At 29.4% G+C, this 16,307-nt stretch overlaps 1 protein-coding gene across 3 annotated transcripts in view; it reads right to left on the reverse strand.

The window, feature by feature from the left end:
- Positions 1 to 16,307, reverse strand: part of scramb1 (phospholipid scramblase 1) — a 128,432-nt gene that overhangs the window by 87,297 nt on the left and 24,828 nt on the right. For all 3 annotated transcript variants that reach the window (XM_075358814.1, XM_075358809.1, XM_075358804.1), the window contains one exon: positions 11,147 to 11,425. In XM_075358814.1, coding sequence (XP_075214929.1) covers positions 11,147 to 11,425 — 279 coding nt within the window. The remainder of the gene's footprint in view (positions 1 to 11,146; positions 11,426 to 16,307) is intronic.

Genomic DNA, 16,307 nt, shown 5'->3' on the forward strand with positions numbered 1-16,307 from the left:
CTCACCAAACATAAGCAATCATAAATTAATCATATTAAATGAAGGTAATAAAAAATATAGGAAAACGTTTTGAAAAAATTTAGTGCGTATATAGTTTATAGCTGCTATATATAGCAGCTATAGATATATATAGAAGGGAAATGGTGACCGGTTAAAATTGGGCGTATCTGGTTTTCACTGAATCTTGACTAACTGACCCCTAAGGACCCCAGAAAACCGAAAAATGGGATCAAATTTTCCATGACAAAATGTCATATATAATAAATATATGTATGTATGTATGTATGTATGTATGTATGTATGTATGTATGTATGTATGTATACATGCATGCATGTATGTTGATTTGTAAATAACCTTGTATCTCCAGAACTACTGATTTTCACCAAACTTGACTAAAATATTTCTATAGTACAGGGAGACTGATGCTATTAAATTTTCAAATCAAAAGGATTGTGGTGGGGTTACAGGGGGAAAATGAAATTGTCTCCAGATTTTGCATAATTAAGGTTTTATATATACATATAATTTTTTTTTTCTGATAATTTTATGAATATAAAAAAATAATCAACTTTTATAAAAAAAAAGTTTTTGCTAAATTTCATCCCAACCCTAAAACTTGTTTTAATTTTGAAATGTTATAGAAGGCAGTAAAAGAGGTGATTTTCATTGCAGTTTTTTCTATTGGCTTCTTGTTGTACCCAAAAATTTTCCTTCACAAAATGGCGGAACCACTTTTCCTGGCCTTTCCCACATATCGGCCAGACCCTAAAAACCCTTATTTGAGGTTGCACTGAAAGTTACATATATGGTGATGTAAGGTATTGATTTTCAAAGGCCGCTAAACTTGTTTTATAAATATTTTTGTGAACAATTATAAAAAAAATCTTTTGTGCAAAAATGTTTTTACTAAATTGCACCCCACTTCAAAAAATAGCAAAATTTTAAAAAATTGCAGAAGGCAGTACCAGTGGGTCTTTTTTGTTAGAGTTTTTTTTTCTATTAGCTTCTTGTTGGATCCACAAATTCACCATCAAACTGGTCTTAACACAGCCACCCGCTCTAAACCCACTTAGCGGCTGGACCCAAAATTTTTTTTAATTTTCTATTTTATTCCTTTTGCCAAATGCATGCACAACTACATTTCATGAGGATTCTTAATCAAATTTAACTACAACTCCCACTTTAGGGTTCGCAATAAAAGTTACATATGAAGTAATAATGTGAGTTATCAATTTACACCATTTCATGTCTGCTGAACTCGAATACAATAATTTTTTTTAAATATTAAAAGCTTCCTTTTTTAAGTTTTTTTTTTTTTTTTTTTTTAACTGATTCATGCTTATATGAAAACAAAACAACTGTTTTTTTCTTTTATTTACCTCATAATATTTCCCGTTTAGATAGCGCTATAGCTCTAAAGGGGAAAGCATTATAATCAATCCAATTTGGGCATATATGGTTTTCACCGTTTCTTTACATTTTGACACCTAGGGAACCCAAAAAAAAATCATATGGAACTTTTCTGAATGTTCATATGTATGTGCACGTGTGTGTTTGGTGTCACACTGTGAACCACTTTATATCTTCAAACTACAGGCTAATTTTGAGCAAACTTTGCCGGATTGTTTTATATATGGGGCATTGATGCCATTAAATTTTCAGCTTAAAACATCGAGGCTGTAGAGCAAGGTCACTCTCAGTATCTCGAGATTTCGCCTAATTAAGGTCTTATTTTTCTAAGGTATTTGTTAACAATTAAAAAATACGAGGGTTATTTTTTTTTACAAGGTCCAATCGATCACGAAATTAAAACCAGTGAAAATAAAAAATTTTTTATTTGTAACAAGTACTTACATAGTTACACTATTTCTGTACATAGTCGCCACTCCGATTTAGACATTTGTCGTGGCGTGGTACCAACTTTCCAATACCCTCGTCATAGAACGGAGCCGCCTGTGTTTTCAGCCATGTTTCTACGCTGGTCTGCAGCTCGATGTCTGTGCCAAAATGTTGTTCTCCTACCAGCGTTTCACGTGAGCAAAGAGGTGAAAATCTGATGGAACCAAGTCCGGGCTGTATGGTGGGTGATCAAACACTTCCCAATGAAAACGCTGCAGGAACTTCTTTGTTACAGCTGCAGTGTGCGGCCGAGCATTGTCATGGAGAAAGACAATGCCTGATGACAACATTCCTCTCCGCTTATTCTGAATTGCTTTTCATAGACGTTGAAGAGTCACGCAGTATGAGGCTGCAGTGATGGTCGTGCCACGTTCCATGAATTCCACCAAGAGAACTCCATTCCAGTCCCAGAACACAGTAGCCATACACTTTCTGTTGGAGAAGGTTCACTTACACTTCTTCAGTTTACTAGGAGAATGAGAATGCATCCACTGTTTGGATTGTTCTTTTGTTTCTTCAGTTTCGAAATGGACCCATGTCTCGTCCCCTGTGATAATTTTGTTCAAAAAATCTCCTTCATTGCGGTTGCGCTGGAGAAACGTTAGGGAGGTGTCCATTCTCATTGTTTTGTAATGATCGGACAGCATTTTAGGAACCGATGATCTCACACACAGTTTGTGGTACTGAAGTCTCTCACTCACAATGGTGTAGAGAGCTGACCTTCAAATTTCAGGAAACGAATCACTCAATACAGAAATTGTGAACAGACGATTTTCTTGAATTACCTCATCCACTTGTTCAACGAGATCATCGGTTGACACTCGCTTCCTTCCCTGACCGCCTGCATCATGAACATCTGCACGTCCTGCTTTAAAGTTCCTGCACCATTGTCGCACTTTGCTGTCACTCATTGAAGTTTCACTGTATATATTACTTATTCGTCTATGAATTTCAGCTGCATTACACCCCTTAGCCTGAAGAAATTGAATTATTGCACGCACTTCACAATTGGCAGTAGATGATATTGTTGTAGACATGTTTACGTGCTAGCTGCGTGTTCAGATCTAAATGAAGTGACGCAGCATGACTGAAGGCCATACTAGAGACGCTGCACAAATTTTCATTCGATTTTTGCGCGGGTTTTTATTTTCCGACCTATCAGACCTTGAAAAAAAATAACCCTCGTATTTGCTAAAACATTTTTGCAAAATCGCAAGCCTACCACAAAAAATGCTCTAAACTAGTGGCTAAGTGGTTGTACTGCGTCAATAGTATCCCCTGTCACCAAAGGAAAACTAGTGTGGTACTGACGTGCTAAATTAAATCGTGTGTAAACTGCGTAAGAAATACTACAACTGTGTTGTCAGCTTCTTTTTTATTCCTTGCCTGTGCTGCAAGTGAACAGATTTAGTAAAAAAAAGTATTTATACAATTTAATAAGGCAAACTTTTTTTTTACTTTTATAACATTTCAAATTGAAAAAATTAAGCATCTCAATAAATTCAGTTATGCAATACTTGAAAAAAATAAACAATCAAAATTTACAAACTTTCCGTAAGATTTCATTTATCGATTCACACTGCATTTTCAACATAAAAAAAAAAGTCAGTTACAAGCCACGTTTTCTCTAAGAAATTAATTTTAAAATTAATAAATCATTCACAACCCAATAAGAATCAAGAAAAATTACTGATAATGAAAATATTAAATAAATAAAAAGGCAAAAGCCAAAATAAAAAAAGGAAACAAAATAAAAGGAAAAGAATTATGTTTGATAAGATTAGAAAAATTCATATATTTGATTAAAAAACAATAATACATGCATCCTATGTTTTTAAAATCAATGTTATTATTCAACAGCAACACAATATACGAAGCATGTGTTTAAGTAAGTACCATTCAAATATAAAAAAATTATCCAAAAAAATTTTTTTTAAATTTATATTTACCAGAAAGACTGGATCTTAATCTATAATTTTACATAATTTCACTTACATAAGACACTTGTATTTAGGGATCAGCTTCTGTTTCCAACTGCACAGAAATCTGTCGCCTGAGAAGAGGTATGACCTGGTAAATCACTCTACTTTAGATGGGCACTGTGATAAGCAATCCTAAGACTCACAACACCTATTCACTTCAAAGAATTCAACAAAGGAAACTAACTACCCATGTGACACTGACCACCAAGATGCTGCTTTAAATGGGGGAACAAGTGTAGTCACTGGGCGCCAGATGGATGATCAATTTGTTCCCAGCCAAATGAAGCAATGAGAACTTGGGTGCGATGAGTCACGTGTGCGTTGCACAATTCCCATACCGAGCATGCCATATCTTCTATTTTGGCTTGCTTGTCACAGTTTAGTCAAGGTCTCAAAATATATCTCGGAACCTATCGTTTCACCCCAAGGCAAACAATTGTGCACATGATTTTTCAGGTTGACATTGTTTGCTTCAACTTCTGTATCTTGGGAAATGTTGAGTGTCTCCAACCCATGGACTATTGTTTTGATTCCAGTGCAATGCATGACACCCATATCTAGCCACCAGAAACAATTTGGCTTAAAAATGGATTGCCATCATTGCTGTACCTTATGAGAAAATTCAAATCACTAGTTATACTGTTTTTGTTACAATTTTTGGTATCCAGCACGACCACAATTTCTGAAGATTTATGCATTCGGACACAATTTCTTAGAGAACACTGCAAAATTAAAAGAAATTCATAAAATAATGATGAAATCATACTATTCTCACTGACTTTTCCATTAACTCTGCACAGATCATCAATAATGACAAGTTATCCACTCTGAGCAATATCATGTACATTTGTATGGCCCTCTTTAAATGTCCTAACTCATTCTCTCACCATTTCATTGGACACAGGATTATCCCCCATCCACTTTACTAATTTGTCACTGGCTTTCAGCCACTTTCATACCTCTATATCTAAGAAATGAATTACACCATATTTTTCACTACTGCTGGCACTCTATAGTCATTAACATTTTAAACATGCACAGGAAACTACCAACAAAAACTAACAATCACATAACAGTGTCTGCAGCAAGCCAACAGATGTACTTAGTGCATATGTATGAAATGGTGACAACTGCGTTGCATCAGACATATATAAAAACGGTACTTACTTAAAACCATACCTCTTATTTGACAAATTCTATACAGCAGCGGTTTTCAAGCATTTTTTTTTTTATGTACCACTCATAGGAATTACAGATCAGTAGGTACCACTGAATTATTATTAAACAAATAATCCATCATTAGCTCAGTGAAAAAATGATATATTATAATGGTAATGCAATAAAAAATTATAATCTTTTTTGAAAAATAATGAATCTATTTTATAAAAAAAAATGTATTACAATTTCTTATTAGTTAAAAATTTTTTAATTTCTTTTTACATAATCATTTATTAACTTTAATGTAACATTATACATTTACTTACACTACTGATTACAATATATTATTGTTAGTCCAGGTGGTATATGTTTCGGGTTAAACATTTTCTATATGATCGCTAATTATTGCTTTAATGCTTCTAAAATATTCATCAGAAATGATTATTTTGTTATGCGACAGTTGAAAAAGGAGTAAAGGTGTGTGCATGTGTGTGTGTGTAATACCTTACGGTGGTTCCAAAGGCTAAACAGAAAAAAGAGGGAGCAGAAAGACATACTTAAATTTTTATTAAACAAAATATTTTAAAAAAATCAGAAAAATATCCATTTTTTCCCTATTTCACTAGATACCTTGATTAACTGTTCATTTTAGATAAAAGATTAAGAGAGAAAAGTTGTTATTAAATTTTACAAACAATATCATTGATTACAAATTGAAAAATATGTTATTATTGATTAACAGCAATAACTGTTAAAAAAATGAAAAACAAGATTTTTGGGGTTTTTTTTAAGTACTTATACATAGGCCCTTCAGATTTTGTCTCGAAGAAACTTTTGATATGATAAAGCAACACACCAATTTTCAACAAAATCAGTCTAACAGATTTTGCACAACAATTTTGCAATCCAGATTTTAAAAAAAAGTGATTTTTACACATTGTGTAAAGCTTGAAATACACTCTCTAGGTACTTGAAAATTAAACATATACAAAAAAGGACACAAACTTTCAAATGCATTTTGAAAAATTTAAATCAGCAATTAGGAGAGCCTAGGGAATTTTTTAAAAACATACTTCAATTTTTTTTCGTTTTTAACAAACTGAATCTTCATGAATTTTTACCTAAATTAATTTAAAAAAACACAGCTTAAAAATATAGCTTACATCAGAAAGACGCTTCTTAAAAAAAATTTTTGAATCATTAATTATCTCCGAAGATATAATGAATCACAGTTAACCATCACTGTGCAAGTTCTGGAATAAATTATTACTGATTAATTAATAGACTGATATTTAGCAATAATTCATGTTTGTCAGTATAGTATTTGAACTTTTTAGCTTACAAAACACTGATTTAAAAAAGAAAACAATTTTATTTGTTAAATTGCAGAAATGTTTAAAAAATTCCCTAGGGTCTCCTAATTAACAGGATTAAATTTTTCAAAATGCAACTGAAAGTTTGAGTGCTCTTTTATATGTGATTAAATTTTCAAGTATCTAGAGATTTTATTTCAAGCTCTACACAATTTGGAAACTCGCATTTTTTTTAAAACCTGGATTGCAAAATTATTGTACAAAAACTATCAGATCGATTTTTTGAAATTTGGCATGCTTCTTTATCATATCATAAAGTTCTTTGAGGCAAAATCTGAAGGTTTTATGTATAATATACGGACTCAAAAAAAATTCCCAAAAGATCTTGTTTTTTTCCAATTTTTTTTTGACAGTTATTGCTGTTTTTGCATCAATAACACATTTTTCAATTTGCAACCATAAACATATTGTATGTAAAATTTAATAACAAAACATTTTCTTTCTCAATCTTTTCTCTAAAATGAACAGTTATACATTTATCTAGGGAAATAGGAGAAAAAATGGATATTTTTGGGATTTTTTTAGTTTTTGTTTAAGAAAAATTTAAGCACGCCTTTATCAGCTGGCACATAAAATAATCATTTCTGAAAAATAATTATTTCACAAATCATATAGAAGAATTACAAATATGCCCATTTTAAAACAGATATCGCCTGGACTATGAAGACTAAAAATTCAGTGAGAAAGATGGTGCTACATGCTTGAAATAAATGAAGAGATATCTGGTTCAAGTGAACTTAATTTTAAGCGCAAATTCTGGTCAAGGTTCAGTTTATTACAAAATGTATTTTTTACTGTTACCATACCAGAAAATCCAGTTTCACAAAGATATATGGTAAAAAAAGGAAAAATAAAAATGGCTTTCTGGACCAATGGATATTCATTTTTAACAATTAGCTAAAATTATCAAAACTCTTAAGTTAGACAATTCCATTTTCAAACCTCCATTGCAAGATAGTTCTATCAAAGATTCTGTTTTGTTGTAACTTAGCATTCCAGGAATGATATCCAGAATGAAAGAGTTTCATAACCACAGTCTTTTTTAAAATATTCTTCTTCAAAAGTTTCAACAAGCAATAAGCAATAGCGTTTTATAATATTCATGTGATATTACCTTTCATGTTTAGTCACAAAATTTTTCAAATTTGGAAAAGACTGCGGGTTTTCATTTGAAATACTATTGTTTATCATTTGACAATGTCAAATAACTTGCTTCACATTTTTCCTTTAGAACACCATCTCACCTCTATATGTAGCAGTAACTGAATGTGGTCACTACCCTTTTCAAAACACATTTTTGAAAATAAATGAGAATTTAAAGCCCAAGTTTAAATAAACTGACCATCTTGGTGGCCAACTAGAGAATATGTTTAGATTGCTCAGGTATCAATTTTACTGCAAAAGCTTTTCTGCGGATGTTGCAATGAAAGAGTGAATTTTTTCTAACAAATTTCACTTTGATAGCAACATCTCCATATTTTCCTACCATAGCGTCAGCACTATCAGAAGAGAAGTACATTGCTTTCAGTCTAGAGTAATTTATGCAAAGATATCATCCAGCTTTTTGGATATTTTATTGGCAGTAACTAGTGTTGATAGCTTATCTAAAAATAAATAATTCTCAACAACCAAATAGTAGTACAAAGAATGTTCAACAGTCAACTGACTTACATGAATATAAATATACAAATTCTATAATGACATCTAATACTCTTTCATTGAGCTGATGAAGCTTGGAGTAATAAAACAATTAAATAACTGAAATTGCCAGTAGTCCAGTAGTAGAAAAGAGAGAAATGGGGGCGTAAAAATCTCAGTAAAGCATTGCAAGAGTTCACCAGTCTGTGGCCACATTAACTGTGACCTTTAACACTGAACTTTGGAATATAAGCGTACCTACTGTGGTGAAATTTTTTAAATCTTGTTTAAAAATTTTTTAGTTAATTGGAAACCATTATACATGACAAAATTACCCAGGAAGAAGATTTTCCATGATATGCAATACAGTTCTCAATCTCAATATTATAAACATTTGATAATACTAATAATGCTTAAATACTTCAAACAACCATCTTTGTGATTCACACAATCATTATCATTAAATTAAGTCAAATCAGTAGGATTTTAAAATAATTCCATAATATAACAAGTGAAAATGATAAACACGGCAAATCAGAGTACAAAATGCCTACGTATATAAAAACTATACTAGTGAAGAAGATGCCTGGACAGGACAACCTTTTTTATCTACAAAATAAAAAAGGCTGTTATTTTTTCTAACAGCTGTTAGGTTTAAAATTAAGAATTTTTTTATTATTTTCTTAAAGTATACATCCCAATCTGTTCAACTAGTGAACAATAAGAAAAAAAAAAATAAATGAAATGAGGATAATATCTATGACATGCAAATGAGGTACAGACTTGAACAAATTGAAGGCTGACCACAAAGAAAATTACTATATCTTCATGTAAATATAATTTTTTTACAATAGGATGTCAGAAAAAAGGGAATAACAACCTCATTAAAAACGATTTACAGAAAGTAAATATTTTTGGAAGAAAAATATAAATTTTGAAACTGAGAGAATTACGCATGAAAGTATATGAAAAATTGTAAGATTGAAATTCTCACATATAAGTTGTAATTATTATTATGAAAACAAGTACTTGAAAAAAGAAGTGCTATATGATCAGAGGATCATTGAAAGCAAAGACATGAAGAACTGAGAAATGCAATCAGCTCATACCTCTTATGCAGGCAACTATTTCTATCAAGGTATTGTCGTCAGTAAGATGCTAAAAGTGATTTAGATTCAGGAAATGTTCTATGGCAGGAAAGGGTTGTTTTGATAAATTTAGAAGATACTAAGTTAGCACATATACTATATGAAATTATAAATCTAAACTCCTGAGGACTATCTTAACACGTAAACACATTAAGTAACAGAGAAAGACAAATACTTTGCTCAACTTTTATACCATGCTGATTACACAAATCTTTATTGGAAACATATGCTGTCAAGAATACAAATAAAAAAAAAAAAAAATGTTGTTTCAACATCATGGAAGTTTGACAAACAATACAGAATTATACACTTTTGTTCAAAACACAATTCAAATGTTGTTTTTTTTTTTGTTAAATACTGAATTGAACATCACCTACAAAAATTCACTAATGGAGGATATTCCTGTGGAAGCTGAGTATATATAGCAATGTTGTTGTTAGATGTTTATAACTTTATCTATGATATCTATGAACACCCCGCCCCAGAAACCGATTAGTTTGTTACAACAAGGGCTTATTGTATATACAAGAGCACTGGTTAAAGAGTTAACAATAATAATTCATGGGTGTGTTTTATTTATATATTCTTACAAAACATTATTGCAGTATTTATGTTGTATGAAAGTAAATAAAGTATAACATATATGCTTTATGTATAAATGAAATGATCTCAGAGGTTATATGCCAAGTAGGAAATATCTGATGAAGAAAACATGAAATCATCTTACAATGAAAAATAATAAAAGGAAAGTAACAATATAAAATATTGACAAATTTTAAAAAGACAATACAAATAAAGTATTGATAGTATATATAATACATGTTTATCCAAGCACATGTATCTCTACTTAACAAAAATAAGTTCAAATCTAACGGTGTAAACCAAAAAATTATAATAATTCATTACTACCCTAAGGAGATGATTGACAAATTGATGATTGACAAATTTAATAAAAAAAACGTTGTTTATATGCCACAACAAACCAAAGTTCTCTTTCAAGTTCATATTTCTCAATCTTTCAGTGATAACATCACTTGCTTATATCAGTCCAGATTATAGATTAAAATTTTTATTAATTGGGAAAAATGTCAATAATAAATATACACAAAATCTGACCCCAGTATTCAAATTTTATGAAAATTTATCAACTTAACATCAATTATTCTTAAATTTGTTTTTAATAAAAACTATTATTTCCACTTAAAACTATATTACACCAACTTGGCATAATTTTATAATATAAAACCATATTATGCCTACTTTGTTGAGAAAATTACTGAACTATAGCTATTTTCTTTTTCATCAGTTACAGGCAAATTTTTGGTAAGTCCCTAATTTTTCTGTCGTGAGTTTCTTTCCCTACAGTTGGTAAAAATAAATATATTTTTGAACATCATTTTCAGTTATTTTCTTTACATAAGTTATGGCAGGAATTTAAAATTATCCATTATTATAGGATTCTTACTTTTACAAATTATAATAATTATTCCTGGCTTTTCAAATTAAACATTAATTTTTTTTAAATTTATTTTTATACTTACCGAGTTGAAAAATAGCATATATTTCATTTTATACAACTGTAATTAATGTAAGGATGGAAACTACAGATAACAATTAATTTTTAAAAAATGTGTAATTACTTTGGTAAGCAGATTATGTCCAGCTACTTATCCTCCTGTTTTAAAACTCAAAGTTTCTTCAAACTGGAAGATCAAAAAAATAAAACAAGTTTATCCTCAAATATATAATTAGGTAATATTTTGTTAAAAAATAATAATATTTAATTTATTTTTAACAATGAGGTTACATTACAAAAGACTATACCTGAATTGTTCTCAATAATGTATATGAAGACACTAATGACTGTTAATATCAATCTTCTAAAGCTGAAATACACTAATTATAACTGTAATGTATTAATTTAAATTATAAAACAGTATCACTCACCTTCAGCAGCAGGAGGCATTTGACCACCACCAGCTGTAGGTTGGGTAGACACAGGCTGGGGATAACCTGCACTACCACCACCATAAGATGGATACCCTTGAGGTGCAGGATACCCTTGAGGTGCAGGATACCCTTGAGGTGCAGGATACCCTTGAGGTGCAGGATACCCTTGTGGAGCTCCAGTAGCAGTAGGCGGGTAACCTTGAGGAGGATTATAGCCTTGGCCAGCCATCACACCTGGAGGATAAGCAGGATTTAATCCAGGCTGTTGGAATCCAACTAAAACAATAGAAAATTTTACTCACTTGAGAAAAAAATTTAGTTTGTCTAATAACTTACTGATGTTTAATAAAAAACATTAATAATAAAATATTAAAGACATACAAATGTGATTACTTTAAAAAAAGGATTATTAAAAATAAAATTTTTTAAATTTAAATAAAATTTTTTTTTAATATAAAACTCAGAAAAAATTGAAACCTCCAAAAAAGCACAAAAAATGTATTTTTTAAAATAAATATAAAATTACAATTATTATTCAAGAATAAAAAACGATAAAGAATTCCTACAATTAACTATCATGTGCAAATAGTAAAATATTCTAGCATATAAATTAATTGTTGAAAGAAAGGGAAACAAGATAAAATGAAATTACTGCTAAATATTACAGTATAAGAAACTTATGAGGATAATGTAATAAATAAACAAACAAACATTCATAGAGAGCAAACTAGTTTGTCTAGCTGTGCTACACTATGTAAGTGGTTGACTGCAATCCATGCATGTTTTGTTTGTTTTCAATATCTACCCAAATACAGACATGCTATTGTCAGATTGCACCTTAGAGGAGTGGCATCCAGTTAATTTTTTTTTTTTAATCTTGGAGCATAAAACCTGCCAATATTTTTCTGCGAATTAATGCTCAATGCAGTGTGACTTGCATAAGCATGTGAACAGAAAGATAAAAATTAAGAGTAGTCAGAAAAGTGTTGAAGTCACATTGTCCAGACTGGTAGTAGAGACGTCAACATCAACTTTTGGAAAAAAAGTTGAATAAATGATTGGCAACAATCAACACACTGTGGAAGAAATAACTGAAACAGTGTTAGGTTTGATAAAGTGGACAAGATTCTCTGACATAATTTAATGGACTGAATCTCCAATACAAAGAAATTAAAAAGCAGCCTTCTGAAGTAAAGTGATGCTTACTATCTTTTGGGACATGAAAGGTAAAACGATTTGAAACTGGCTCTTCGTACTAAACAACATAAAATGTCGAGAAAGGTGTGATTCTTCACCTTGAAAATGCTTGCTCTCATGTCACCAAACAACACAAGATATGATCAACAAATTAGGCTGGGAAGTCTTACCACATCCAGCATAGTCCTGATTTTGCACCATTGGAAAAATACAGGTTTTTGGTAATTAAAATTTGGTTTAACTAGAAGACAATTTCAAGATAATGAAGAAGTGAAAACTGCCATGTAAACATGGTTCCAAGATCAATCAAAAAAATTTTTTGCTGATTGAATACAAAGCTTGCTGATACATGGGATAAATAAGTTGTGAAAAAAAGAAATATTAAGCTAAAATATAATCTAAATCTGTATATGCTAAGTAGTACATCAATAAACATTTGTCTATTTACTTACTGAATGATCCTCATATAATAAAAAGAGTTTGGCAACCGTGTACTCACAAACAAGCAATCAAGGGAGAGAAGTGATTTATATTCTATGATTTTTTTCATCCTTTTAGCAATAAAAAGAATAATTTCATCATGCATAAAAATCTCTAAAAAAAATTCTGGTTGGTGATAAGTTTTACAAATATGATTAAACATTTATGTTAAATAAACATTTTATAAACAATCGATTTAAAATAATAGGGAAGACATGACAGCCTTCACACATGTTTCTATACTATACCATCTGAAGATAAAATGGTTTTATAAATTGAATATCAGTTCATAAATGATTAAAGGTATAGTAAGTATACTATAGGTACTACAAATATAGGTAAGTAGGTATATTAAGGAAGTTAACAGTAGAGTCAGTTAAAGTTAAATACTGAATTTTAATACCATATAACAGAATTGAAACAAATATTTTCACTTTTTTTTTGGCATTCTTTACAATAAATTATTACTTCAGAGAAGAGGTTAATTAATTTTTTCTTAATTATCAATCTAATCTACATGTACATACACAGATTGGTGATAAACACCAATTTTAAGGAAAAAAAGTGAACAAATATTTATTATTACATATTTATAAATGCACTACATACGTGCATCCACAGTAATCGCAACATGCAATTTATACTGAAACTGTTTTTCTAATATAAAAAAAAATTAATAATTATTTATCAAAACATTACATCACTGTCTATGTTCAGCAGAAAAAAATGATTTGACTAATAACATTTTTTTCCCATGAGTATTATCGATCCCTTGAAAAATAACACATCAAAGGAAATAAATTCATTCTAATTTAATTTATACAAATCTTTTTTTATGGTATTTACTATTGACAATGAATCACAGTATTCCTATTTACTATCTAAATTAAACAAAATAAAAATCATACAGTAGTTTAAAAACTAAAATTAGAGAATCTGAAGCTGGTATAAATAATAATTTTTTATTCGGTAGCTATTTTCAAGATTAAGCAGTCTGGAATGCAGTCTTGGGCAGTCTGAAATTTTTCTATTAAAATACATTAAGTAATTAATTAAAACTGGACCAAATATTTTAAATCCATAAATACTTTATATGCAAATATCATTTTTAATACATTATTAATTTGAATTATTCAGTTTTACTTTCTAAAACATGTAGGTTGAATGAACTGGAGCAAATAAATAAAACAAAAAACTAGGCTTCTTGACAGATAAAAATGCCTTGCTTCTTCATAAAAATTCCTAGTAAAATGAGTAAGCATCTAGGGCAAACAACAAGCCATGTGCTAAAAAATAAAAAAATTAGGGTAAGTTAACAAGTAATATAAAAACTGTGATTTTTATATTATTCAAGTAACTACACAACTATATTATTCCAGTATCTATAAAAACTGCATAAAACGATGAGAAAATTCAGTAAATTGAAAAACTACAAAATATTAGAAAGGCCAATTCTGCAACTGAACACACTGAAATGAGAGGTCAATTTTCTTTCAAAAACAGTACACATAAGACCAAATAAGAGTTTACCCAGAATAACAAACAGAAAAGGCAAAAAAATACCACATACTCTGTGGAGTGATTTTCTTACATATACAACAGCATTTACCCTGAACATCTTAAATAATAAAAGCAAAATTATCAATTTTTACTATAATATTAAGGAAATATAATGAAACAGTGTATGTATTATATACTAGATTTTTTTTTTCAAGTAGTGTAAATCGTTTTGTTTTACTAATGCAAAACAATTCAGTAAAATTAATTAAAAATACAAGCTAATTTTAAAATAAATTGGGATTAACAATGCAAAGTGAACTATTTTTTGAGGCAATTATATACAAATACATTTTAAGCAATCATTTACTAAAAATGTGACGTCTAAACATTTAAAATATAAGCTACTACTTAGACATTCTACAGACATCAATAAATATTAATACAACTAAAACATTCAGTTATGTTATATAACAGCCTCAACAGATAATGAAATAATACTTTTAAGAAGAAAACTGTGTATTTAATCTCAGTTTGTTAACAAAATATTAATGTTAATGTGAAAAAATAAATATACGATATCCAACTATATATAAATCATCTTAATACTGATTTATTTATATATAAATCAAAAATACTTCTTAAATTAAACTTATCACAATTTTAATTATGTCTTTAGGTTTACTTGACTTGCACACTAAAACACACAGTCAATGAAAGAATATTCAGTCTTTTTTATGTGATAGATCTATATGATGAAAATCTCAATAGCTTATTACATTAACAAGCTATATTGATCGTTAAATAAATGTTTTTATTTTGTCAACTAAACTTCTAACATATAGCGCTTTTAGTTTCTTAAATTTTTTAAACAAAAAAAAATTCATTAAAGCAATCTTCATAACTTGATTTTTTTATCACTATTTTATAAAAAAAAATCCTGATATTAAATTTAAAAAAAAACTAATTTTTAATCTGATTTACCAAAAAAGTAGGCTTCAAACAGACTCGCAGAATAATTGACACATTAACACAGAATTATATTCATTAAATAAATTCATAAACAACAATGATGTAAGAAAACATCATATTTCATTAAGATTATTATGTCCTTGCTCAGTTCTGAACTTCTGGCAATAACATAAATATTTCTATTCCTTCAAATGAATCTAAAAGAATATATTCATTGCATCAGTAACCATTAATTAGCAATACACTACACACTGACTGGTTAAATACCCAGGGCTGGATTTAATCTTGATGAGGCCTTAAGCTACTTGAGATATGGGGTCTTTAAAGTCCAGATATTCTATGTCTATAACAAATATGATTTTCGGATATCTAGAGGGTTAAAATGAAATACAATTAACAAGTGTATTATTATATTGATAGTGAAATAATAAATCTTTAACTCAAAATCATATTTATCCATAACAAACTTAATAATGCAAACTCTGTTAAAAAGAAACAAATTTTTTTTAAAAGACACAATTGGCTTATTTATTTATCTAATCTGCTGAAAAATGTTATAAGGATTAACGATTATATTAACTATATTATTTTTATTTATTATTTATTTTTCTAATTTTTTTGGGGGCCTCAAGAAAGTGGGAGCTCTAACCTATAGTTTGTGTAGTTTGTACGTAAATCTGGCACAGTTAATAGCATTATTCCTATTAATTGTTTACCACTTTCTACACTTCACCCCAACCATTTTTTAAATAATCAAATTATATTATTGGTTATTAATTCCATACATCAATCAAAACTCCTTATCCTTTTTTCACAAAATTTTATTTGGTATTATTATCAAATACAAATTTACTATTATAAACAGTGCTTATTTCTTCTTTTTCTATGCCAGTTTTAATTTACAGCAGAACATCACTAAGTGATATGTAGATTTATTTCTCAAACAGGCACTTTTTATTTATTAGTGTCTTTTTAAATAAAACAGACATATTACATTCAACGGTAATGAAAT

Source organism: Lycorma delicatula, chromosome 1 (genome assembly GCF_047948215.1).
Source record: "Lycorma delicatula isolate Av1 chromosome 1, ASM4794821v1, whole genome shotgun sequence".
Lineage (NCBI taxonomy): Eukaryota > Metazoa > Arthropoda > Insecta > Hemiptera > Fulgoridae > Lycorma > Lycorma delicatula.